This window comes from Oncorhynchus masou, chromosome 17, assembly GCF_036934945.1.
Source record: "Oncorhynchus masou masou isolate Uvic2021 chromosome 17, UVic_Omas_1.1, whole genome shotgun sequence".
NCBI lineage: Eukaryota > Metazoa > Chordata > Actinopteri > Salmoniformes > Salmonidae > Oncorhynchus > Oncorhynchus masou.
Window position 1 is genome coordinate 13,506,630 of NC_088228.1, and position 26,851 is coordinate 13,533,480.

Below are 26,851 nucleotides of genomic sequence, written 5' to 3' on the forward strand. Positions count from 1 at the left end.
CAAATGAGAGTGCCTTTATGAAAACAAACACCAACCCAGATGGTTTTAAAGAGTATTTCAACATAATACAAATGTATACAAATGTTTTTCATTATATATTTTACTGATTTATTTCTTGCTTTACAGAAATGTGATAAAGCTAAGATGAGAGTTAAAGTGAGACGTAACAGCATTTACAGCTTGTACTGAAGTGTACAATAGCTGACACAATGAATACCCTACCAGGTGCGATGACTTTAAAGGACTCTACAGCTGGGATTGCTAAATTCTGCTGAAGCTGTCCCAATTTTGCGAGTTGGGAAAACATTTGATTTTATTATAGGCAAAGTGTCAATGTTACCAAATAAAGCAATTATAAATGCATGCAGGAAATAAATCTGAGTCTGAACATAAGAATTGAAAGGCCAAATAAACAAAAATGTATTTATTAAAACATACCATCTTATGGCTTTGGAAAGCCTTTAAAAATGTATCAATATGTACTTCAAGGTCTCAATAGAGAAGAAGACACCGATTGAACGCTATAATTGGACACCGCTAACTAGCTAGCCATTTCACATCGGTTACACTCACCCCTCTGACCTCCACCTTCTCCGCAGCAATCCCAGCAGCTGGGGAAGCCAGAGAGGAAAAGGCGAAGAGAAAGGATTTACTCCGCCCAAAATCTGTCCTCATGAGATAAGCCATTTTTTGTATGGAGGTCTATGAGAGTGTCAAATGACATGAGGCTTATTTGATCTAATAGAAGTTTAGCAAATGTGGGCCTCCTTGAGTGGCGCAGAGGTCTAAGTCACTGTATCGTGGTGCTTGAGGTGTCACTATAGACCCGGGTTCTACCCTGGGTTGTGTCGGCACAGAATTGGCCCAGCATCGTCTGGGTTAGGGGAGGGTTTGGCCGTGGAGGCTTTACTTGGCTCATCACACTTTTGTGGTGGGCTGGGCGCCTGCAGGCTAACTTTGGTTGTCAGTTGAACAGTGTTTCCTTTCGATACATTGGTGAGGCTGGCTTTCGGGTTAAGCGGGCAGGTGTTTAGGAGTGTGTTTTGAAGGACGCATGAACCCATAGGGGAGTTGCAGCGATGAGACAGGATCTCAATTGGGGAGAAAAAGGGGGTAAAGAAACAAAATAAAATATGTTTAGTAATGTTTAGGCTGTTACAAATGTACTGATATAAGTGGATGCATGTGGCATTGTGGCAACTTTGAGAAAAATGACTTAGTTGTGCCTGTTGTTCACATGCGTATCTGCCCTCTCATTGGTTAGAATGGTCCCACTTGATCTCGCCTGCCTTTAAATCATAGAGCCCTACAGTGGAAGAGTCATAGTACCCATAAAACCTAGCGTTCAAATAGGGAAATGGTTCCAGTCGTTTTTCCACCATTAATTTTTCCCAAAGTGGATTTTAGAAACACTTAAAATAAGGGCTCAGTTTTGTGTAGGCTTACCCTGGCGTGACATTTTGATAACGATATAAATCTCTCTTGGAAAAGGTTACTTTTATTAATATATTCAGCTCTATTTACTCTCAGATTCAAAAATGCTAATTAGCACCAAAGTACACATCGTGCAAAACTACACATCCCTGCAAGTCATCTCTAGCTGATACCTTCGCTAACAGTTATTGTGTCAATTTAAAACTTGCACTAGACAGAATTGTGCATTTAAAGAAATGTAGCCAATTTATTAATTACTACATTTAGCTAACATTAGATAGTTAATCCAGAGATTCTTAACTTTGCCTAGATTTGGCAGTCTCGTCCAGATCATCATGGCATTTGTAGTTCGTTATGATAGCCACATTAGCAGCTAATTAGCATTTCATTATGGTGGGGTAAATACAGACGAATATATTGATAAAAGTCACCTTGTCCTAGAGAACTGTACATGGTTATCAAAATGTCACTCCGGGGAAAGCCTACACGAAACGCAGCCCTTATTTTAAGTTCTTCTAAAATCCCCTATGGGGGAAAATGAATGGTGGACAAATTATTGGAACCATTTCCGTTTGACCGCTAGGCTTCATGGGTATTATGACTCATACTGTGGACATGTATTTCCATTGTTAGAGTGGTCACTGGGTTATCTTGTCAATATAATAGATCATTTTTGGCAGAGCCCAACTAATTTATCCTGATCAACAGCATCAATATACATATTTGCTTCCATTCCTCAACCTGACCTCGAACCAGGAACCCTCGAAACACACAGATATCGGTCACCCACGAAGCATAGCTACCTCTCGCTTTACAAAAGCCAAGGCCCGTACGGAATTAAGGAAAACAACTACTTCAGTCTCAGAGCGAGTGACGTCGCCGATTAAACGCTACTAGCGTACACCGCTAACTAGCTAGACATTTCACATCGGTTATATTATGTAATTTCAACTAAAGGTTAAGCCAAATTTGTCAAATAAATGAGCTCATGCGCAGAGCATGAATTCCATTGCAGTAGGTGGTGATAGGTGGCTGGATGTTGAGGTTTAGAGTAGTGTTGTCAACAGCGTAGAAGGACTGGAAGAAACCGAGAACGCTCGCTCGAGCTCTTGCAAAAATAATGAATAGATAGCGGAAGAGAATCGAGGAGGAATTCTCAACTCATCAGGGTTGAAAAAGAGTAGATTAACGTTACATTCGTGCAGAATTTACTATAACTCACAAACAATGGCGACTAAAAGGACGGTAATAGTGACAGGTAAGTGATTTATGTAGCCTATACTGTCTTAGTTTGCTGTCAGTTCTCTATAAACTTTTGATTAAAATGAGTTGCCTAACTATTAAAGATTGGAATTACTTGTATATTGTGTCATCTTGAAAACGACATTGTTGCTCAACTACTATACAACTACTGACCGTCTACTGTACAGTATTGTGCATCTTCATCTTACATTCACAAAGCCTGTCTGTCAGGTTGAAATGTATGAATTGTAATGTTGAGGCAGACCAACCTATTACAGACAGGTCAAGTCAGAGGCGATAATGTAGCCATTTATGGATCGTTGTAGCCATTCAGCCATGTATGGGTACATGTTTGCCTTGTCGTGATACTATTGAGAATGATGCTGGCTAAATTCGTGCTGACAAGAAGCATATTAAACTTAATCTCCTCTTCTCCCCCGATATAACTTAAATGGAAATTGTAGTATAGTGTCATCTCATCTATAAAACCCATGCATTCATTTGCATATATTGTGTTACAATTGATTATAGATGTCAGCTGCTGTAATAGATAATATTTAACTTGAGATGTCCGTTAGACTTTCGAACTAAGATTATTGTGACTTTCATTTAGATAGGGGTAGAGTGATAAGCAGCTATAAAAATGTAATGTGGCATTGGTGTATACTGGTGTTACTAGGCGAGGACTTAAAAGGCTATCAATATCATCTATATTTTTTTAGGGTTTGAACCTTTTGGCGATCACACCGTGAATGCTAGCTGGGTGGCAGTGCAGGTAAGTGAGTTTGTTGCGTGTTCTGTATGGTGCATTATTAAGAGGTCTATTCTTATTGGCAACACCTTACATTGATTTCCACATGAGTAGTAACACAAAATTGTATCACATTACATGACATTTAAGAATAATTACTTCATTGCATAATAGGGACTAATGGATATAAGTGTTTCATGTTAATACACAAGTGGAAAAAGGAATGATCTGCTTTAGCACTTCTGTCTTAACGACAAATGCTTAATGACTTAATAATGAATAAGTAATCACTTTTCACTATTTATCAATGTATGAATGCAATGTTGTTACTGTAGTAATTAGTGTTATCACAACAGGTGTAAAGGCAACTGATTTTTACAACCTTGAGGCACAAACAAATGCCTCAAAAGGAACAATAAAGCTTTATCTAATTAAATAGGGTTTGTGGTTCCTTACACACTTCCTGTTTCCTCTGTGTACAGGAACTGGAGCGGTTGGGCTTGGGTCAGAGTGTGGACCTATATGTCTGTGAGGTGCCAGTGGAGTACCAGGCAGTTCAGAGTCTACTGCCATCTCTATGGAAACAGCATCAGCCACAGGTAGCCACAGGAAGTCACAGCAAATGTCAAGTGTTGTTCCTCACAATATATTTTTTTACTGCATGGTAAAAGGCATTAGTAATAGTGTTCGACAGGTGCACCCTTACTGTATGACATTTAGGCTACAGTTTGAAATATGATGTAGAGTCTCTATTGGTATAACAGTGGCTACATTTAACACACATTCTCTTCTCCGTGGGTCAACAGTTGGTGGTCCATGTCGGGGTCTCTGGGATAGCCACCACAGTCACCCTGGAGAAATGTGGCCACAACCACGGCTACAAGCGGGTGGACAACTGCAGCTTCTGTCCAGACTCTCAGTGTTGCATGGACGGTGGTCCTGACTGCATCGATTCAGTCATAGACATGGACCTAGTCTGCAAGAGGGTCAACTCCTCAAGGCTTGGCGTGGCAGTGTCAGTATCAAAGGATGCAGGCCGGTGAGTGATGTGCTTGACTCTACTCTCATTCAACCAGTCACATGCCACTATTTATGATCTCATACTTTTTTAAATGAAACTACATTAAAGGGAAAGTTCACACAAATTACAAATGTATCCTATCTATGATCTTTAATTGTAGCATACTTTCTAGGTAGTGATAAGATGTTATATAATAATGTGGGTGGTCTGCCCCTTTGTAATCTGAAGTTGCCACTTCAGAAATCTCATTTACCTAAATGGCAAATCCATTGATTCTGATAAAAGCTAATGTCTTCTGTTGTCTCTTTAACCCTAACTTAACCTTTGATCCGGTCAGATACCTGTGTGACTACACCTACTACACGTCGCTGTACCTGGGGAAGGGCAGGTCAGCGTTTGTGCACGTTCCTCCACTAGAGAAGCCGTACAGTGCCCAGGACCTAGGCAGAGCCTTGCAGGCCGTAGTGGGGGAGATGCTGGAGCTTGTGGGTCAGTCTGAGGATGATGACCATGACCACCACCACTGCAGCCACCAGCACCATCAGCATGCTCACTAAAGAATTACTTCCAGTGACCTCTGTCCTCAACTCACTGCTCCTGTCCCCAATGGACAGATAAAGCACTTAAAGCTGGAATCCTTAATTGAAACAATAACAAAGTTGTGACCCTGCCTCTGTTTTGGTCAAAACATGAGGGATGGGCCTGAAGAAATGTAACCACTTTCAAATTCATAGACAGAGCTATATTCACGGACTGACCATCCATGTTTTCAAAATGATAGTTTTAACCATGTTTTGAGGCTATACAGTGTTTGTTTACATTTAGTTTGCTTACAAACATTGGAGTACAACAAGCTTATATTATGGGTTCTGATGGGGTATGAAATTTGAACTAAGCTCATGAGGCATTCATACGTTATATTCGTCAAGAATTAATGGTTATATAGCACAAGTCCCAAAATTGATGTAGCATCTAAGGATTCTAACTTTAAGGACAGATACAACTGATACCCCACTAAGCAGTAGCTGAAGAGAGGGCTATCAGCACTCCCCCTGAACTAGAGAAAGGGAGAGTATATGAATGAGAATAGGCAGAGCAATGGATGTATTCATCCGGGTAGGCTGGTGGGAGGAGCTATAGGAGGACAGGCTCATTTTCATGGTTGGAATGGAATCAATTGAATGGTATCAAACACATCAAACACTTGGAAACAGCGTGTTTGACTCGTTCCATTGATTCCATTCCAGCCACTACAATGAGCCCATCCTCCTATGGCTCCTCACACCAGCCTCCTCTGGTATACACGTATATTATACCAATCACTCTGGGTATTGTTATTTGACTGTATTTCACAAAGAAACTGTTCAAAATTGTATTTAATCTTTATTTAACAAGGAAAGTCAGTTAAGAACAAATTGTTATTTACAATGACAGCCTACCAAATGACCTCCTGCGGAGAGGGGGATGGAATTAAAAATAAAATATAGGACAAAACACACATCACGTCAACGCTACATAAAAGAGAGGCCTAAAACAACAACATAGCATAGCAGCAACACAAGACGACACACTGTAATGGTCCAATAAATGATGCTGTAGATGAGAGAACCATTGGCTACGTTTTAAACTCATAAAAGACACACCCTAGTCCACTATCCTCACTTTATGCAATGCCCTTGGAGTAATCCCTGCGGCCATTTTGGTCGTCGGTCGAAATGATTAGCCAAAGTATGGGAAATTCGCAACGTAAATCCCTCAGCCCTCGTTTTGATAAGATTTTGCGAGTGTACAATTATGTTCACTTCGGGGCTTGAAACGCCCCATAATTCAATTCGCGTCACGTAAAAGTAATTATGTTTTTGTTTGGATAGCTTTTTGGAAATTGTATAAATAAAACATGTTCCAGCTAGGCAGGCTAACGTTAGTAAGCTAATTAATTTGCTAGCTATCATACAGTAAGCGTATATTAATAACTATATAGTTAATATAAGTAGACATGCAATCATAATTGACTGTAGAGCATATAAAGCACCCACAAGCTACCGGTGGCTAAAAACACAATATTCGTGGGACGAACGAGTGACAAATTTCGGGGCAAGGGCAGTCCATTTAAAATTCCTTCCTCCCTTGCCCTACAAGTGTAAACTCGTCAGACGTCATGGCACGTCATCAGAAGTTTGAGGGGAGAGGGTGTGTCTTTTAAGTGTTTGGAATGCAGCCATTTTTGGATATTCAGTACTTTTAAGCCACATCGTCCTGACAGCTGTATGACTGACTGCCTGCTTCTTTCTCACTATTTTAAATAGTTCCCTTTTTAGTTCCTTATTCCCCTCACAAATCACTCTCGCTTTGATATAATGGTCAACGTAGCGTGCCATTTATTTTACCATCTCTAGCCCCCCTCATCATGTGTTTAATATTTGTTGTGAAATTGTACAATATCAGTATATTGTATAGTGTACAATATAAGGACACAAACATTTTTTTGGATTAATGTACACATTTTTTTTGATTAATGTACTTCAACCATGTGTTATTATCTCAGGTAATTTATTGCATATACAATCAAATATTTGTAATGTGATGAATAATGATATGGAAATTTTTATTTTGTCTTTGGTATCTGTATTCTCTACTTCAGAATATGGTCTAATGCTGTGATTAAACCACTTAAAGAAACATTTAAGCCAATAAGCTTAAGCCATACCAAGTAAAATAACTATTGGTAAACCTGTAGTAGTATGTGGTCTTCTTCCTATGAATTCATCATGTACATCTATTGCAATTGGAAAGAATTTTAATGAATGTCATCTTACTTACATAATATTACCAGGAAAGGGTAAGCGGTTAAGAGTGTTGTGTTATTAACCAAAAGGTTGCTGGTTTGATTCCCTTAGCCAACGAGGTTAAAACAATCTGTCAGTGTGCCCCTTGAGCAAGGCATTCAACCCTACAGTAACTGCTCCTGTAAATTGCTCTGGATAACAGCATCTTCTAAATTACTGTACATGATAAACACATTCTGACTCTAGGCCTAATCAAGGATTGTGAAAAATATTCCCCTTTTGTGTGAACGTTATGCCAGGGACACTTTGAATGTGGTTATGGCTAGAAGGGATCCAGCTTTTGTCAAATTTGACGACCTTTGATGTGTTCTTTGCATTTTGTGCTGTGTGCAAGGTGTTACGTCATTACTTCGAGTGGGAGTTGAGGCTCACGAGACGGTGTGTTCTCAGTTTATTCATGTGCTTAGGTATTTCGATATTTGTTTAAGTTTAATTTTGGCAGGGATATCTACACTTTGTTTAGTTAGCGATTGAATTTAAAATATCATTCTGAAATATCACTGTTGGTGGAGAAAATGAGTGTTGAGGCGTACGGGCCGAGCTCGCAGACTCTCACGTTCCTGGACACTGAGGAAGCGGAGTTGCTTGGAGCAGATACCCAGGGTTCGGAGTATGAGTTCACGGATTTTACCCTGCCGAGCCAGACTCAAACAGGCCAAACGCAGAGTCAGTTGGAAAATCAGGTTCGTGTAATTGTTGTTGCCTGTATGGTTTCAAACTAGCAAATAAAAACTCGCTAACAAGCTAAAGGGTATTGTACATACGGAACCTTGGAGATAGCTAGCCAGTGTGCTAACTATATTAGCACAGCTAGCACGCTGGTAGCTAGCCGTATAGTTACAAAGAAAACACATGCATCTGTCTCAGAGGCCATGTAGCTGGCTAACCAGTTAACTTAGCCAGCATGTTTACATATAATTTAGCATGCTAGTATTAGCTAATTTGCTTGTACGCGTTGTGGGATGGACACCAAGATTGTCAAGCAGCCTGTCATTTTCTTGATAACGCCATGGCACTGAGTATAGCATTACTAAATTCATTATCTGCCCGCGTTACATAGCAGGCATGCTAGCTAACGGCTGTGAGCTTGCTACAAGTGCATTTGATAGCTAACTAACGTTAACGTTAGTTTACTAACTGTCTGTTGCACTTGTAGTTAAAACGTTATCTATGGTGGTGTCCAATTCCAGGTTATTTACATTATTTTGCCAGCCGCTATTGAAATGAAATTTCCATGTTTTCTCCAGGTGAATGGGCCTGATGGAGTACAGCAGAATGGGGATGACCCTGTTGTGAAAGCAAGTCAACTTCTTGCAGAGTTGAACTTTGAAGAAGACGAGGAAGACAGCTATTATACTAAAGACCTCCCAGTCCATGCATGCAGGTAATGTTCAGAAATATCTTTTGATTGATCTTTTGGTGCCGTCTTGCAGAGTTCATAATAAATATTTGTTTTCCTCCCTGTAAAGTTTTTACGGTTGTGACATTATCCTTGTTTTGCTTTCCCAAGTTACTGTGGCATTCACGATCCTGCTTGTGTGGTGTATTGCAACACCAGCAAGAAGTGGTTTTGCAATGGACGTGGCAATACATCTGGCAGGTAAGCTCCAAAGAACAACCAACTTAGCTAAATGTATTTGGCCTCTATGTGGAAGACTATACACACACACAAAGTAGAATGTGAGGCACATGAGTCCCAAAGGACATTTTATAAATGTCTATCAGAAATGTTGCTAAATCTGTTCATATTTTCCTCTCTCAGCCACATTGTGAACCACCTGGTTAGAGCCAAGTCCAAGGAGGTGACTCTGCACAAGGATGGTCCTTTGGGGGAGACGGTGCTGGAGTGCTACAACTGTGGCTGTCGCAACGTCTTCCTTCTGGGGTTCATCCCTGCCAAGGCAGACTCTGTGGTGGTACTGCTTTGCAGGTAAAGCCGGTCTATGGTGTTTACTAACCATTTTTGTTTCACAATGATCAGATGTCCTATTTTTCAAAATGTTCTTGGCCCTTTTTGGACCCATAATCCAATAGCTCTTATCATTGAATCAAAGTGATTTTGTAGTGGAGTGCATTGATGGACGTATTGTTTGTTTTTGGTAATACAGGCAGCCATGTGCCAGTCAGAGCAGTCTGAAAGACATCAACTGGGACAGCTCCCAGTGGCAGCCGCTGATCCAGGACCGCTGCTTCCTGTCCTGGCTGGTTAAGATCCCCTCTGAGCAGGAGCAGCTGCGGGCCCGCCAGATCACCGCCCAGCAGATAAACAAGCTTGAGGAGCTCTGGAAGGTTCATAAACTACCTTATGGTCCTGTGTGGCTCAGTTGATAGAGCATGGTGCTAGCAACGCCAGGGCTGTAGGTTCGATTCCCACGGGGGACCAGTACCGAAAAATATGAAAATATATGCACTCACTACTGTAAGTGGCTCTGGATAAGAGCGTCAGCTAAATTACATAAATGTAAATTTAGCGAGAGTTAACCCAGTGGTTTACTGTAGGCCAGTGGCCTTTTACTTTGGTCATGGAGAGCTACTGGCTTCTATTATGAATTTTATTTCTCAAATAAAGTAAGCAGCGCTCTTTTTCTGTGGCTGTTTGACTGGGTGTCTTCAGGAAAACCCCACAGCCACTCTGGAGGACCTGGAGAAGCCCGGCGTGGACGAGGAGCCTCAACACGTGTTGCTGCGCTACGAGGATGCCTACCAGTACCAGAACATCTTTGGCCCCCTGGTCAAACTGGAGGCTGACTACGATAAGAAACTCAAAGAGTCCCAGGTAAGTTCTACTGTTTTCTGCTGGAGTTTTCAGGCTAGCTCCTCCTGCTTTTGGATGTCACGGTAAAGACCGTTTGGTTTTAGATGGTTAATTAATTGCCGTCTCGTCTGTTTGTTTCACAGACCCAAGACAATATTACTGTCAGGTGGGACTTGGGACTCAATAAAAAGCGGATTGCTTATTTCAGCCTTCCCAAGACGGACTCAGGTGGTAATTCATTTTTTGTTCATCAACGTCAGTGTTCACGAGTGTTCCATGTCCATTCCATTCCGGCCACAACCTCCCTCACATTCTCACTGATGAGCATGCCGGAGTGTCTTCTAGTCTTGAGTCTTGTGTGTGTGTGTGTGTGTGTACGATTCTATGTTTGTATGACTAATGTCCTAAAGTCTATGGATTCTAAATTGTGCTTTTCATCAGCCAATTCCCTTGTCCTTGCTGTCCTTTTTCTACTATTCACTGTATTTCTGAAGACATGCGCCTGATGCAGGGAGATGAGATTTGCCTGAGGTACAAGGGAGACCTTGCCCCACTCTGGAAAGGCATTGGACATGTCATCAAAGTCCCAGACAGTATCCTTTGTTAAAAATCATTATGCTCTTATGTTACATTTGACTCTTCGTTACTAATTTGATTCAAATTCAAAAATTAGTTTGGGAATGATTGTCTCTCTGGCCACATGGATAGCATTAGTCTCTGGAAGGAATAGGTGTTATGTGGAGTGTAGTCCTTAATCCTGTGATAATAGACTATGGCGATGAGATAGCCATTGAGCTGAGGAGCAGTGCTGGGGCCCCCGTGGAAGTACCACACAACTTCCAGGTTGACTTTGTGTGGAAGTCCACCTCCTTTGACCGGTAGGAACCTCCTGACACCAATCCATATGAAACGCAACAAATGGGTTGAGCTAGGCCTCCTTTTGGCAATGGACTTAATATTACACATGGTTTCAAACTTTCCTCCAGGATGCAAAGTGCCCTGAAGACCTTTGCCGTGGACGAGACCTCTGTGTCCGGGTACATCTACCACAAGCTGCTGGGTCACGAGGTGGAGGATGTGGTCATCAAGTGTCAGCTGCCCAAACGCTTCACCGCCCAGGGCCTGCCTGACCTCAACCACTCACAGGTGGGTATTACGATATGCAGAAGTTATGAGTAGATTTGAGTTATCCCTTCTCAAATGATACTTGCTGACAGTTTGGCATTTTAAAATGTCATCACATAGGTATATGCTGTGAAGACTGTGCTGCAGCGTCCTCTCAGTCTCATCCAGGGGCCCCCTGGCACGGGGAAAACTGTCACCTCTGCCACGGTAGTGTACCACCTGGCCAGACAGGGCAACGGGTAAGATGTGTTCACTTAACCATATACAGTACTTATAAGTAAATAACTTTCACTATAAGAGTAACTACTCTTATAGTCTATCTAGTCTTGGCAGAGATCATATCATTGCAAAATATTTTTTTTTCTAAATTGACCAACCTAAAGGTTTTATAAGCGCACTTGTCCATCCCTAACACCAGTTGTGTGTGTCCTCAGGCCTGTGCTGGTGTGTGCTCCCAGTAACATTGCGGTGGACCAGCTGACTGAGAAGATCCACATGTCAGGTCTGAAGGTGGTGAGGCTGTCTGCCAAGAGCAGAGAGGCCATCGACTCCCCTGTGTCCTTCCTGGCTCTGCACAACCAGATCCGCAACATGGACAGGTAACCTGGGACTGCTATCGAGAGAGGAATATGGTGTCTTCATCTTATCAGGTGTCCTGCTAACTCAGGAGACAAAGGATCAATTCCACTTTTATTTTATTTTATTTGACTAGGCAAGTCAGTTAAGAACACATTCTTATTTACAATGACAGAAAGATAGAACCTTGTCAGCCCGGGAATTCTCCACACTAAAGAGTACTGGTTTCTCAGTTTGTGTTTTTTTTGTATCTGTATGCAGTATACCAGAGCTTCAGAAGCTCCAGCAGCTGAAGGACGAGACTGGGGAGCTGTCCTCCTCGGACGAGAAGCGATACAGGGCCCTGAAGCGCACCGCCGAGAGGGAACTACTTATGGTAACACCTTTTCCACACACTCCCTTAAAACAAAGTCCTAAAATGGCATAATTCCACTACTCCCTGAGGTTGATTATCACTGACCACGTCTCCCATCTCTGCTCCACAGAATGCTGATGTGATCTGCTGTACCTGTGTGGGGGCAGGAGACCCCCGCCTGGCCAAGATGCAGTTCCGCTCCATCCTCATTGATGAGAGCACCCAGGCCACTGAGCCAGAGTGTATGGTGCCTGTCATACTGGGGGCCAAGCAGGTATGTCTCAGGGCAATCTCTACGATAAATTATGTCCAGTCAGTTAGCTCCATGACAGGTCCCAACTTCTCTCTCGTTCTTATACAGAATCTTTATCCAAGGTTGTTGCTGAGGGAAAAGTGCAGTTACATTTACCACCTTTCTCCGGATGTTTGTGCTTGGTTGAATTTGACACTGAGACAGGCATTACTTTCTCTGAGTTGTGATATTTGTTTTTATTTCACCTTTATTTAACCAGGTAGGCTAGTTGAGAACAAGTTCTCATTTGCAACTGCGACCTGGCCAAGATAAAGCAAAGCAGTTCGACACATACAACACAGAGTTACACATGGAATAAACAAACATACAGTAGGAAAATCTATATAGAGCATGTGCAAATGAGGTAGGATAAGAGAGGTAAGGCAATAAATAGGTCATGGTGGCGAAGTAATTACAATATAGCAAATAAACACATGCAAATGCTATGCCCAATACTAGTTCCTACACCACACAACAATGGATTTGAATTGGAATAGCCTTTCTATTTGTACTAAATCTATGATTTCTCTCTAGCTGATCCTGGTGGGAGACCACTGCCAGCTGGGTCCAGTAGTGATGTGTAAGAAGGCTGCCAAGGCGGGCCTGTCCCAGTCCCTGTTTGAGCGTCTTGTGGTGCTGGGCATCAGGCCCATCCGTCTGCAGGTGCAGTACCGTATGCACCCGGCCCTCAGCGCTTTCCCCTCCAACATCTTCTACGAGGGCTCCCTGCAGAACGGAGTCACCGCAGGTAAGTTTGTGAGGAATGGAACTGGGCCAGTGTGTACACGGGTTGGTTGTTTAGCAACAAAACCGAGGCGTGCGCAACTATGGCGCAGAACAGACTGGGTTGGCATAGACTGTTGTAAACTATATTTAGTCTCCAAATGGTTATTGAAAACGTAAATGCATTTGCACAACGAGCACTTGTCTCTCAAATACATTGTTACAGTTGCAGGTTAGCTAACTAGTGAACCATACTAGCATAGACATGACATGAGTCAAGACATGGTATCGATAACAAGATCCAACGAGCTGACACGGGCCAACTATGATTTCTCACATGGCAAGCTATCTAACCGTTCAAAATCACCACACTGCCTACGCGCATCGTTTTTGGACGTTGTCAGCCATCCCGTCTATAGAATTCTCTTAAACATAGGTGAGGGTTAGCTTGTCCTCCTGATGTGCTTGTCCAGCAAGAGGGGAATGGGCTCCCTGTTGTCTACAAACTGGTTGGGTAGTTTAGATCATGTCTCTAAGGAACAAGAAAACAACAGAACAATCATGAATTGCCTTATAACAGCCATATTTACTCAGCTTGCACCAGATGTAAAACACCCATATAAAAAGGTAATACACGACATTGGCTTAATTTACACTTAAATCTGGATTAACCTAAATGTACATTTTATTAACTCCTTTTCTTGACCCATTTTTATTTGACTTACACAGCTGACCGCATCAAGAAAGGCTTTGACTTCCAGTGGCCACAACCAGACAAGCCCATGTTCTTCTATGTGACCCTGGGCCAGGAAGAAATTGCAAGCTCTGGAACCTCCTATCTTAACAGGTATTTGACAAACTGAAGCATTTGTCATTCCAGTGCTTTCGTACACTGACCATTTATGACTCCAGTCATAAAAAGGGTATGTTTTGTGAATAAGGTTTTCTTCACTCTCTCCCGCTGTACAGAACTGAGGCTTCCAACGTGGAGAAGATCACCACCAGGCTGCTAAAGGCTGGTGCCAAGCCTGACCAGATAGGCATCATCACCCCCTACGAGGGCCAGAGGTCCTACCTGGTGCAGTACATGCAGTTCAGTGGCTCCCTCCACACCAAGCTCTACCAGGTACAAAACACAGGCTTGGCTCTACAATATGTGACCAATCTTGTCCGCTGCAGCACTCCAGTCTGTCAGTCATATTCTCACTATAATGTAGCAGGTTTGAAATATAGTTATTGCTTGAAATGGGAGTGCATAAATCTAAATAAATCAGTTTACATTGGTTTAGTAATGTGCTCATGGAATCATTCATCCAGTTTGGCCTTCACTTAAAACATTCAAATGGATGGTGGAATGGTGCGTCTATGTTAGCTTATCTTTATTTTTTTTTATTTTATTTTATTTTTTTACCCCTTTTCTCCCGAATTTTGTGGTATCCAATTGTTGTAGTAGCTACTATCTTGTCTCATCGCTACAACTCCTGTACGGGCTCGGGAGAGACGAAGGTTGAAAGTCATGCGTCCTCCGATACACAACCCAACCAGCCGCACTGCTTCTTAACACTGCGCACATCCAACCCGGAAGCCAGCCGCACCAATGTGCCGGAAACCTTGGTTAGCGCGCACTGCGCCCGTCCTGCCACAGGAGTCGCTGGTGCGCGATGAGACAAGGGCATCCCTACCGACCAAGCCCTCCCTAACCCGGACGACGCTAGGCCAATTGTGCGTCGCCCCACGGACATCCCGTTCGCGGCCGGTTACGACAGAGCCTGGGCGCGAACCCAGAGTCTCTGATGGCACAGCTGGCGCTGCAGTACAGCGCCCTTAACCACTGCGCCACCTGGGATGCCCTATGTTAGCTTATCTAATTGCTTTCCTGTCGCTTGGCTGTCCTCAGGAGGTGGAGATAGCCAGCGTTGATGCGTTCCAGGGCAGAGAGAAGGACTTCATCATCCTGTCCTGTGTCAGAGCCAACGAGCACCAGGGCATTGGCTTCCTCAACGACCCACGCCGTCTCAACGTGGCTCTCACCAGGGCCAGGTAAACAACACATGAACCATTCTCTGTCTCCTGATGGTCAACAGATAACAAGAAAATCGTAGCATTATCCTGTCTTTCAAGTTTTGCAAGACTATTTTAATATTTGTATTTGGGATTATGTCAACAATTTCTAAGTCCTCAGAGCAAAATGTCATTACTCGGGCTGAAACACTGTCACACTGCAAAGAGAAATTATTTACATCATATTATTTTCTATATCTGTGAAGGAAGTGTTTGAAAGGAACTATGTCCTATTTGTGTGTGTGTATAGGTATGGGGTTATCATCGTGGGCAACCCCAAGGCCCTGTCCAAGCAGCCTCTGTGGAACCACCTGCTCAACTACTATAAGGAGCAGAAGGTTCTGGTGGAGGGACCACTCAACAACCTGAGGGAGAGCCTCATGCAGTTCAGCAAGCCCCGCAAACTGGTCAACGCCATCAACCCTGTGAGTCCCCCCCCCCCTAAACCCACGTGTGTTGGATTATGTACAACTTTATGTAGTGCGTGGTGTTTACTTTCATGATATTACTTTGCCAGTAGACCATTATAAAAATATGTGCATAGGCTACTGTGTGTGTGTGTGTGTGTGTTAGACTTACTGAAATGTTTGTTTCATGTGTGGGTTCTTCAGGGGGGCCGTTTCATGAGCACAGCCATGTATGATGCAAGGGAGGCTCTTATTCCTGGATCTGTGTATGACCGCAGCAGCACTGGTGAGAGACTATGTCAAACTGTAAACTTGTGTCAATTTACTTGTTTTGCCGTTGTTCAATATGTTTTCTTTTCTTCTAGGACGTTCATCCAACATGTACTTCCAGACCCACGACCAGATCGGCATGATTGGTCCGGGCCCCATGGCCTCCATGAACATTCCCTTCAACCTGGTCATGCCCCCCATGCCGCCGCCAGGCTACCTGGGCCAGGTCCACTGCCCGCCAGCAGGCCGTGGTGGAGGTATGAAGGGTAAGGCGGGCGGCGGAGGGGTGCGAGGTGGGCGCCAGCGGAGCCGTGGCATGGGGAACCACGGCGGAGGCAGCGGGCAGCACGGCCTCATGAGTGGCAGCCAGGCCAGCCAGGACCTGGGCTCCCAGCCCTTCTCCCAGGGACCCCTCACACAGGGCTACATCACCATGAGCCAGCCTTCCCAGATGAGCCAGCCTGGCCTCTCCCAGCCTGAGCTCTCTCAGGTAAAGCAGAAGAACATTTACATTTGTTTCTCATAGCAGACGTTCTTGCTCTGACAGACATGTACATGCAGGCTAAAAGCTTCTCCTTTGTTGTTTTTCTTACAGGACAGCTACCTTGGCGATGAGTTCAAGTCCCAGATTGACGTGGCCCTCTCCCAAGACTCCACCTACCAAGGGGAAAGAGCTTATCAACATGGTGTGACTGGACTGTCCCAGTACTAGAGTGTAAGAGACTACATTGGAACTTTTTGCTCTATATTCTATGAGCTAAGCCAACTGTTGCTGTAGTAATATCAGGTGGAGTAAATAGGATACCAGAAGCTGTTTTATATCTCGTCTTTGTCAGGGTATAAAAGTAATCTGTGTTTTATTTGACTCTTAGGTTGTGGGAAAAGGAGCTAGGCCTGTGCTGAGCTTAGTTCGTCGCCATTTTAATCTGGGTAATATCAAAAAAAGAACATATGGATACCCGTTTTCCACTGCTACAACTGAAGCACCACTGTGTGAAAGCAACAGGAGAGAGACCGAGAGAAACCAACCAATCACAAGAGTGAGAGCAAAATGGGGGTAGAGCTGGACAAGACAAGAGCGAGGAGGAGGGAGAGAGAGAAGGCGCTGCTCGCACACGGAGAAAAGGAGAAGCAGCATACGTTGGGGTAGCAGCGTCGGAGCGACAAGCCTTTTGATGATGAGTCGAGGGGTGAAAGGTCATGGATCCTCAATGGGGTCACAGGAGTCACATCCCTGCCACCTCTTCTCCCCCAGGGACCACAAGTTAGTTGGCTGAGGACATTGTTCTCGGAGCAGAGAGACTGAGAAGAGTTCTCACATAACCCTCCAACCTCACTCTACAAAACCGTCTCCTGCCAGCTAGAGGGGAAAAGGGGACGAAACTCTTGAAGCAGTCAGTCGATTTGGGAAAATTTTTAACCTCAAAGTTGATCCGTGCTCATGCTCTGCATTTGAACATGTTTGAGCGAGAGGCGAGAGGTTTTGGGCAGACCAAGAATGGTCTTGTTGAACGTCTCAAACGGAATCAAATGGTGCAGGAGTCGGGAGAATACTGACCATTTATCTTTTTCAACTTTGAGTTGGAAAGTTTTCTACATGAGATCTGTTGTTGCAGAGGTTTTGAAAGCTGGTGAATTTCACTGGCTTTCCACTCTGGTCTTTCTGAAGGATAAGTGGTGGAATGGCTCTTGAAACAAGTAAAGGAAACATTATTGTCTCGAGATCTGAAGTGGTGGACTTGAAAGATCTGTAGTTTGCGAGACAGGTTTTTGTTTTTTTCTTAAGTCTATCTGTAGTACAAAAAGGAGAGTAAAAAGAATACCATAACCAACTTATTGTAATCGAAAAAGCAGTCATCACTTGCTCTTTTAAAATGACCTCCAAATTATTACTTTAAAATTAGTCACAGCTTCACAGACATGAAATGCCACAAAGAAAGCACTTGTAGAATGCACATATCATTTGCATGGCTACATGGCTAATTCGTTAATCCACATTAAGCAGAGAAGTTATCCCTAGAGACCCAAGTTTAAACATGAAATTATGTATTAAATCATGTTTTACTTTGTTGTTCAACAACTCATAAGAGGTGTTGCAAGGGAACAAGAATTTATGTTCAGAGAGGTTATAGTAATGAAGTGTGTGAATACTACTGGGATAAGACTCCGCAGTATGCACAAGTGGAAGTCTGGACCTGACTACTGAGGAAGGTTAGAAGCCTCAGGCAACTGCTAATTGTAGGTATTCAGTACTGGCTGTCATTGGCCCATGTGAAAATGATAACTGAATGAAGGTTATGAACTCACTTAAAAATATAAATACATAATTTCTGACCATACCTTGATGAGTTTGTTGACCGAAGGGAGGCATTTCTGTCAGTATGTGGCAGAGGATGAGAATAAATATTTGTATATTGGTGTTGTAGACACAGTAGGTACTTTTATATTTAGTGCCCATGAAAGGTTATGGTGTAGATTTGTGTAGCCCCCACCACAGATCTAGTCTCAAACCTGACTCTAGGCAAACCAGTGGGTGCGTTCCTTTTCTGATGCAGGCCAGATCGTTATAGATATAGATATATATATAGATATAGATAGATATATAGATATATAGATAGCAATCTGGTCCCAGACGACATAGTCGAGGACGTGCCATGCAACCAATGGTTGATGCATGCAATGTCTGAGCAGGGGAACATGACTAGGGTCTGGTTTCAATGCTCGTGTTCCCCTGGTCAGACATTGCACGCATCAATCAGTGGTTGCGTGCCCTGTCATCAACTATGTCATTAACTGACAGATTGCTATAACATATGTGGTTAGCTGATACTTTAAATGCCATCAACGCCTGGGCACAGGAACGCCCCCAATGATGGACTCTTTTAGCATAGAGGAACTGTCACTACCAACACTATATTTCCAGCAGTATGTGGACACCGATTCAAATGAGTGGATTCGGCTATTTCAGACCCATCTGTTACTGATGGGTATATACAAGCGAGTACACAGCCATGCAATGTCCATAGACAAACATTGACAATAGAATGACCTTACTGAAATGCTAAGTGACTTTCAATGTGGCACTGTCATAGGATGCCACCTTTCCAACAAGTCAGTTTGTCAAATTCCTGCCCTGCTAGAGCTTCCCCAGTCAATTGTAAATGCTGTTATTGTGAAGTGGAAAAGTCTAGGAGCAACAACGGCTCAGCCGCAAAGTGGTAGGCCACACAAGCTCAAAGAACGGGACTGCTGAGTGCTGAAGGGCGTAGCTTGTAAAATTAGTCTGTCCTCGGTTGCAACACATAGTTCCAAACTACCCCTGGAAGCAACATCAGCACAAGAACTGTTCGTCGGGAGCTTAATGAAATGAGTTCCATGGCCGAGCAACCGCTCACAAGCCTAAGATCACCATGTGCAATGCCAAGCATTGGCTGGAGTGGTGTAAAGCTCGCCGTCATTGGACTCTGGAATGATGAATCACGCTTCACCATCTGGCAGTCCGACGGAAGAATCTGGGTTTGGCGAATGCCAGGAGAAAGCTACCTGCCCCAATGCATAGTGCCAACTGTAAAGTTTGGTAGAGGAAAAATAATGGTTGGGCTGTTTTTCATGGTTTCGACTAGGCCCCTTCGTTCCAGTGAAGGGAAATCTTAATGTTATGACATTCTAGATGATTCTGGACTTCCAACTTCATGGCAACGGCATGACAATTCCCCCGTGCACAAAGCGAGGTCCATTCAGAAATAGTTTGTCGATCAGTGTGGAAGAACTTGACTGGCCTGCACAGAGGCCTGACCTCAACCCCATCGAACACCTTTGGGATGGATTGGAACGCCAACTGCGAGCCAGGCCTAAACGCCCAACATCAGTGCCGGGCCTCACTATGCTGTTGTGGCTGAATGGAAGCAAGACCTCGCCCGCAGTAATGTTCCAAGGAAACCTTTCCAGAAGAGAGGAGGCGGTTATAGCAGCAAAGGGGGGGACCAACTCCATATTAATGCCCATGATTTTTGGAATGATGAGCAGGTGTCCACATACATTTGGTAATGTAGTGTAAGGGGGAAATATTTTCCAGGGACTCCCAACAAACAACGAGGCAGACATGCCAGAACGTTGCGATTCTAAACTAAAGTTTGTAGGCAAAACTTTTGCAGGGGTTTTATTGAAGGTAGTTTATGCAAACTAGCCACTTGCTAAATGCACTCATTAAAAATAACTTCTGTGATCTCTAGCTACTTTTTTGTATTTTATTTAAGCGGATAAAGTATTGACGTTGTTCCATTATGCCAAGAGTCCATACTTTAAACCAGACCCTAGTCACTGTGTTGCCTAGGGTTGTGTTTTCAAGCCTACCACACACCCCCACCCAGCCCGTTGGAGAAGAAAAAATGTATTTGGTAGATTGCGAGAATCCTTTTTTCCGGTTGAAGTTGAAATTTTACTTTCCCCTTTTGAATGTCCTTTTAATTTTCTAACTACCAATACATAAATCTTCAAACATGTAGTAGACCTACCCTGTCACACGGAGAATCATTGATGCACAGGGCCTTCAGAAGGTATTCACACCTCTCATTCCATTTTGTTGTATTTCTATTGTATTTATTTAGGATCCCCATCAGTTCCTGCCAAGGGAGAGGCTATTCTTCGTGGGGTCCAGAAACATTAAGGCAGTAATATACAATTTAAAATAGTACATAATACTTTTCACAACACATTAAGTGTGTGCCCTCAGGCCGCTACTCTACCATATATCTACAATACAACATCCATGTGTACAGTCCCCACTGTTCCATAAGGTGTATTTTTCTGTTTTTTAATATCTGATTCTACCGCTTGCATCAGTTACCTGATGTGGAATAGAGTTCCATGTAGTCATGGCTCTATGTAGTACTGTGGAATAGAGTTCCATGTAGTCATGGCTCTATGTAGTACTGTGGAATAGAGTTCCATGTAGTCATGGCTCTATGTAGTACTGTGGAATAGAGTTCCATGTAGTCATGGCTCTATGTAGTACTGTGGAATAGAGTTCCATGTAGTCATGGCTCTATGTAGTACTGTTGTGGTCTGTTCTGGATTTTGGGATTGTGAAGAGACATCTGGTTGCATGTCTTGTGGGATATGCATGGGTGTGCATTCAGCATGTCAATACTTCTTACAAAAACAAATATTGATTTAGTCAATCTTTCCAACTGCATGAGAGATAGACATGCATATTATTGTTAGCTCTCTGTGTACATTTAAGGGCCACCCATGCTGCGCTGTTTTGAGACAATTGTAAATCCTTCTTTGTGGCAGCTGACCACACGACTTGACAGTAGTCCAGGTGAGACACAACTAGGGTCTGTAGGACCTGCCTTGTTGATAGTTAAGAAGACAGACCTCTCCCCATCTTAGGTACCATTGCATCAACGTGTTTTGACCATGACAGTTTACCGTCCAGGGTTACTCCAAGCAGTTTAGTCTCCTCAACTTGCTAAAATTCCACATTATTCATTACAAGATTTAGTTGATGTTTAGTGTCCCAAATACAATGTTTTTAGTTTTAGAAATATTTAGGACTATCTTGAATTGTACAATATTTGTACATTTAAAATTCTCAACCTCTAGCAATGATCAACAACCAACTTGACAGACAGCCATTTTCAAGTCTTGCCATAGATTGTTAAGCTGAAGTCAAACATTCAATGTAATCTTGGTAAGCAAACCCCCGTGTATATTTGGCCTTGTATTTTAGGTTATTGTCCTGCTGAAAGGTGAATTAGACTCCCAGTGTCTGGTGTAAAGAAGACTGATCCAGGTTTTCCTCTTTGATTTTGCATGTTCTTAACTATATTGTAAATTATCCCCCCAAAAACTTCCCTAATCTTTGCTGATGACAAGCATACCCATAACATAATGCAGCCACCACCATGCTTGAACATATGGAGAGTGGTACTCAGTAATGTGTTGTATTGGATTTGCCCCAAACACAACGCTTTGTATTTGGGACAAAGTTAATTTCTTTAACACTTTTTTTTAACACACTTTGGTGCCTTATTGCAAACAGGAAGCATGTTTTGTGATTTTTAATTCTGTACAGGTAAAAAAAAAAATCACTGTCATTTAGGTTAGTATTGTGTGTAACTACAATGTTGAACTGAGGATGGATTTCACAGCCATTAAACTCTTAACTGTTTTAAAGTCACCATTGGTCTCACGTTGAAATCCCTGAATGGTTTCCTTCCTCTCCGGCATCTGAGTTCGGAAGGTCGCCTGCATCTTTGTAGTGACTGGGTGTATTGATACACCATCCAAAGCGTGTAATTATTAACTTCACCATGCTCAAATGGATATTCTATTTCTACTTATTACATTTTTTGACCCATCTACCAATAGTTGCCCTTTGCGAGGCATTGGAAAACCTCCCCTGATCTTTATGGTTGAATCGGCGCTTGAAATTCACTGCTCGACTGAGAGCCCTTACAATGACCTGTATGTGTGGGGTACAGAGATGATAAACACTATTATTGCACACAAAGATTTTTACTCCTGAACTTATTTAGTCTTGCCATAAAAAAAGGGTTGAATACTTATTTACTGAAGATATTTCAGCTTTTCATTTTTTATTATTTTTTTATTTAAAAAAAATGAAAAGTAAATCCACTTTGACATTATGGGGAATTGTATGTAGGCCAGTGGCACAATCTCAATTTTAATATATTTTCGATTCAGGCTCTAACACAACAAAATGTGGAAAAAGGCAAGCAGTGTGATTACTTTCTGAAGGCACTGTAATTTATATCATTGATGGTAAAATTTCTCACGTGTAAAGTAGTATTTTGTGATAATCCTACTTGTCACTTCCCTGCTGTGTTGAGGTCTGAAATCTTTCGTTCTGTAATTCTGAATTGTATGTAACCATCACTCATGATTCATTACGGTACTCTCCATTCCATGTGTGATAGTGTCATCTGACAAGTTTTGTCATTTTGCTGAGTCGTGTTAGGCTATGATTTTCAGAAGTCATTGTCATATGCTAATGTGGTTAAACATTTTCTGTTATGAACACCTGTGGAAAGACATTTTAAGATGTTACCCATTTCTGACTAAATGTGTTTGTACCTATCCATATCTTCTAGACATTAACCACATCCCTCCAAATACATTTTGAAAATGTGTTATTTCTGACAGCGTTCCCTATTTGACAACCTGTGCATGTGCTGTTCAATAGTACACCTCAATTATCAGGTTTCATCACTAAACATTCATGTATCTTTATGAAATTAGCCTGTTGTTTCAAAGGGGCAACTCCTGAAGAGAAAATAAACTGCTGCTGCAATACAACTAAATGGTTAGGGTATGAAATGAGTTCAAGTAGATTACATATTGGTCCACTACAAATGGTAACTGATCTTTGCTCATCTTCAAATACCGTTCAAACAAAACACCACTCTTGAGTGTCTCATGGGTTACAGGGATTTTTGAATGCCAAGAAACTTCAATTAGGACACAAAATAGTCTAGATGTGTCCTCTTTCTCCCCCCATAGCTGGTGTCATCCTAGTATCATTTATTTTCATTATTTGCTTCTGCAGGGTTTTACTTTGGAGTGAAGTGATGTTTCTTTCTTCTTGGAAATTGCTTGATTATGATTATCTAGTTATTTGGTCATCTGTTATTCTCTCACTGAAATGTCATCCTTGTAACATCTGAAAAAAATAAAGGTTTCTTTTCACTCATTTTAAGTGATGGACAATTGAACTTGTTTTTGATAAATGACAGGAATTATGATTAACTCGACTACTAGCACTGAGCTCAGACTTCACATCTGGGCTAGGCGGCCCTAATCTCATGTTTACATGGGGCTGCAGTATTGTGTCCTTGTGAGCCCAAGGAATTTGTTTTAATGTGAGGTATGTGAAAATTAAATACAGGTTAGTTAGTGTTTATTACGCCTAATCTATTTGCTAATGGTCAACCGTGAAGTAGACTCTAAACTACGGTAGTGAGTTTTATCGGTGTTAGATTTAAAGTAATTTGACCCACTACCAAACGGTAACCAGCAGGTGGTGGTGTATGTAGACGGGTTGAAACCCCAACGGTAGCAAATTGTAGCCATAGAGCGCTGCACCGCGCGCAGCTGGTGTTGTCTGGATATGAAATGTAACCAATAAAAAAAGTATCTCTTGCCAAGCGATACTTGGTAACCAGAGTAGAAGACTGCACGCTTTTCACTCACATATTGCACCTCAAGAGGAATACAACCTGAGCGTCGCGAGGAACTGCGTTACAACAAGGTTACTGAAGTGCAGTCAGAAAGAAAAACTGAGAAATCTACACACGATGGACTGCCGGACTGTGGCTAATGATACACATTGCTCCAGTTTCGTGGTGGCATCGATGTCCGACGTCGTGGCAAGCTTTTTCAAGTGAAGGGACAGAGCGCATATAATTTTATTGACAGCGAATGTCCACAGTATTCATAGCCAATTCTTGCCCTTTGCAGTGCAATTCCGGTGGTATACGGAAGCATCCCTATACTGACACAAATAAGAGGAAGGATTACAGCTCCAGTGTTCAACATAAAGGAGCCCACATTGCAGCTCGACCAATAGATCTTATTCATCTTTTACAACGAAATGGGGTGAGTGTCTCCAGTAACTCCATTCAACTCTCAGTGACTCATTGCATTGGACGCTGGTAAATGACTGTTGCTATGAGAGAGAAAAGTTGAGACTATTATTCTGCAGTCAGTCGGGACCATATCTCAAAAGGTCAGGACAATGCTTTTTAATATTGGGGTACCTTGTTCTTGAGGTAGGGTACCTGTACATTTCTGATGATACATTTAAAAGCAGCGAGGGCACCCTGAACACTTGGATCTATCGTAATTGTTATTTTCTAGTCCAGTTGTGTATTAATGTTAAAACATTTTTTTTGTATGAAAACATCTTGATGTATGCAGTCAGTGTGTGCTAATTTCTTTCTTCCATAGAAAGGATACCTTTGCTGCCTTATAAGATGTATCCTCAACATCGAGAAAGGTGAGTTGCTGTTATATTACACCCTGAGCACCTACTCAACAGCCCCTTCTATCTGTGTCCTTGTTTCAGTTGTGGCATATTGACCCAAAGCACCTACTTAATAGCCCCTTCTGTCTGTGTCCTTGTTTCAGTTGAGGCATATTGACTACATAGTCCAAATTAAGAGATCCATCCCAACATTTGACAGTTGGCAGTAAAAATCTTTGTGTAATGACCTTGGGATGCAAACAGGACCTCTTCTTTTACAGGACAAGAGACAGAATAAAAATGTGTGTGTGGGGAGGTTATATCTGTCCAATGGAAATGGACATATGGCCAATGGAAATGTTTTTTTTTCTGTTACATATCCCAACTCTCCCTGAGACACCCGCAAGGAGTGGGGTCACATCCAGTGTCACCATTGTCCAGGTCCCCTGGAGAAATTGAGGTTAATTTCTCAAGGGCACAGCAACAGGTTTTCACCTTTTCGGACGCAGGATTTGAACCAGCGACCTTTCAGTTACTGGCCCAATGTTCTAACCTCAAGACTATATTGGCCACCACATTCTTGACAGTAGTCTCTTGAGTCCTATGGATTGTTAGTGTAATAATAGTGTGTGGATGTTTGATCATTAAAGCAAGTACAGTTGAAGTCGGAAGTTTACATACCCCTAGCGAAATACATTTAAACCCAATTTTTCACAATTCCTGACATTTCATCCTTGTAAAAATTCCCTGTCTTAGGTCAGTTAGGATCACCACTTTATTTAAAAATTTGAAATGTCAGAATAATTGTACTAAGAATGATTTATTTCAGCTTTTATTTCTTTCTTCACATTCCCAGTGGGTCAGAAGTTTACATACACTCAATTAGTGTTGGGTAGCATTGCATTTAAATTGTTTAACTTGGATCAATTGTTTTGGGTAGCCTTCCATAAGCTTCCCACAATAAGTTGGATGGATTTTGGCACATTCCTCCTGACAGAGCTGGTGTAACTGAGTCAGGTTTGTAGGCCTCCTTCCTCGCACACACTTTTTTAGTTCTGCCCACACACGTTCTATAGGATTGAGGTCAGGGCTTTGTGATGGCCACTCCAATACCTTGACTTTGTTGTCCTTATGCCATTTTTCCACAACTTTGGAACTATGCTTGGGGTCATTGTCCATTTGGAAGACCCATTTGCGACCAAGCTTTAACTTCCTGACTGATGCCGTGAGCTGTTGCTTCAATATATCCACATAATTTTTCTCCCTCGTGATGCCATCTATTTTGTGAAGTGCACCAGTCCCTCCTGCAGCAAAGCATCCCCACAACATGATGCTGCCACCCCTGTGCTTCACGGTTGGGTTGGTGTTCTTCGGCTTGCAAGCCTCCCCCTTTTTCCTCCAAACAAAACAATGGTCATTATGGCCAAACAGTTACATTTTTGTTTCATCAGACCAGAGGACATTTCTCCAAAAAGTACGATCTTTGTGCCCATGTGCAGTTGCAAACTGTAGTCTGGCTTTTTTATGCCGGTTTTGGAGCAGTGGCTTCTTCCTTGCTAAACCGCCATTCAGGTTATGTCGATATAGGACTCGTTTTACTGTGGATATAGACCCTTTTGTACCTGTTTCCTCCAGCATCTTCACAAGGTCCTTTGCTGTTGTTCTGGGATTGATGTGCACTTTTCGCACCAAAGTACGCTCATCTCTAGGAGACAGAACGCTTCTCCTTCCTGAGCAGTATGACGGCTGCGTGATCCCATGATGTTTATACTTGCGTACTATTGCTTGTACAGATGAACATGATACCTTCAGGCGTTTGGAAATTGCTCTTAAGGGTGAGCCAGACTTGTGGAGGTCTACAATTTTTTTTCTGAGGTCTTGGCTGATTTCTTTTGATTTTTCCATGATGTCAAGCAAAGAGGCACTGAGTTTGAAGGTAGGCCTTGAAATACATCCACAGATACACCTCCAATTGACTCAAATGATGTCAATTAGCCTATCAGA

The 26,851-nt window shown here is 42.5% G+C and overlaps 3 protein-coding genes across 5 annotated transcripts in view; all 3 read left to right on the plus strand.

Moving 5' to 3' along the window:
• The first annotated feature begins 2,054 nt into the window (after positions 1 to 2,054).
• Positions 2,055 to 7,178, plus strand: LOC135558531 (pyroglutamyl-peptidase 1-like). The gene is made up of 5 exons (XM_064992398.1): positions 2,055 to 2,692; positions 3,399 to 3,451; positions 3,910 to 4,026; positions 4,234 to 4,466; positions 4,786 to 7,178. The coding sequence occupies exons 1-5, from the start codon at positions 2,662 to 2,664 to the stop codon at positions 5,003 to 5,005; spliced, it is 654 nt and encodes a 217-aa protein (XP_064848470.1). The 5' UTR covers positions 2,055 to 2,661; the 3' UTR covers positions 5,006 to 7,178.
• A 458-nt stretch (positions 7,179 to 7,636) lies between these two features.
• On the plus strand, positions 7,637 to 23,576 carry LOC135558532 (regulator of nonsense transcripts 1-like). Of its 2 annotated transcripts, none has more exons than XM_064992399.1 (23): positions 7,637 to 7,977; positions 8,542 to 8,678; positions 8,805 to 8,894; positions 9,057 to 9,224; positions 9,403 to 9,583; positions 9,909 to 10,070; positions 10,193 to 10,280; positions 10,544 to 10,642; positions 10,819 to 10,927; positions 11,036 to 11,195; positions 11,295 to 11,413; positions 11,609 to 11,773; positions 12,012 to 12,126; positions 12,236 to 12,379; positions 12,932 to 13,145; positions 13,850 to 13,967; positions 14,090 to 14,246; positions 15,018 to 15,160; positions 15,432 to 15,606; positions 15,793 to 15,874; positions 15,954 to 16,348; positions 16,454 to 16,573; positions 16,731 to 23,576. In XM_064992399.1, the coding sequence occupies exons 1-22, from the start codon at positions 7,810 to 7,812 to the stop codon at positions 16,568 to 16,570; spliced, it is 3,306 nt and encodes a 1,101-aa protein (XP_064848471.1). In that variant the 5' UTR covers positions 7,637 to 7,809; the 3' UTR covers positions 16,571 to 16,573; positions 16,731 to 23,576. The 2 variants fall into 2 exon arrangements, with proteins under 2 accessions (XP_064848471.1, XP_064848472.1); XM_064992400.1 differs by having other exon boundaries at positions 10,193 to 10,277.
• Positions 23,577 to 23,989: 413 nt separating this feature from the next.
• The window catches only part of LOC135558533 (homer protein homolog 3-like), a 29,562-nt gene continuing 26,700 nt past the window's right edge, over positions 23,990 to 26,851 (plus strand). For both annotated transcript variants that reach the window (XM_064992402.1, XM_064992403.1), the window contains exons 1-2: positions 23,990 to 24,480; positions 24,832 to 24,880. In XM_064992402.1, coding sequence (XP_064848474.1) covers positions 24,858 to 24,880 — 23 coding nt within the window. In that variant the 5' untranslated portion in view covers positions 23,990 to 24,480; positions 24,832 to 24,857. The remainder of the gene's footprint in view (positions 24,481 to 24,831; positions 24,881 to 26,851) is intronic.

Excerpts from the sequence above, each read along its gene's own strand:
- LOC135558532 (XM_064992399.1), top strand. The coding sequence starts at position 7,810 with ATGAGTGTTGAGGCGTACGGGCCGAGCTCGCAGACTCTCACGTTCCTG. Across the intron at positions 9,225-9,402 it reads GTGGTGGTACTGCTTTGCAG|GCAGCCATGTGCCAGTCAGA; the intron begins GTAAAGCCGGTC and ends TTGGTAATACAG. Across the intron at positions 15,607-15,792 it reads TGGTCAACGCCATCAACCCT|GGGGGCCGTTTCATGAGCAC; the intron begins GTGAGTCCCCCC and ends TGGGTTCTTCAG.
- LOC135558531 (XM_064992398.1), top strand. The coding sequence starts at position 2,662 with ATGGCGACTAAAAGGACGGTAATAGTGACAG. Across the intron at positions 4,027-4,233 it reads GGAAACAGCATCAGCCACAG|TTGGTGGTCCATGTCGGGGT; the intron begins GTAGCCACAGGA and ends GTGGGTCAACAG. Across the intron at positions 4,467-4,785 it reads GTATCAAAGGATGCAGGCCG|ATACCTGTGTGACTACACCT; the intron begins GTGAGTGATGTG and ends TGATCCGGTCAG.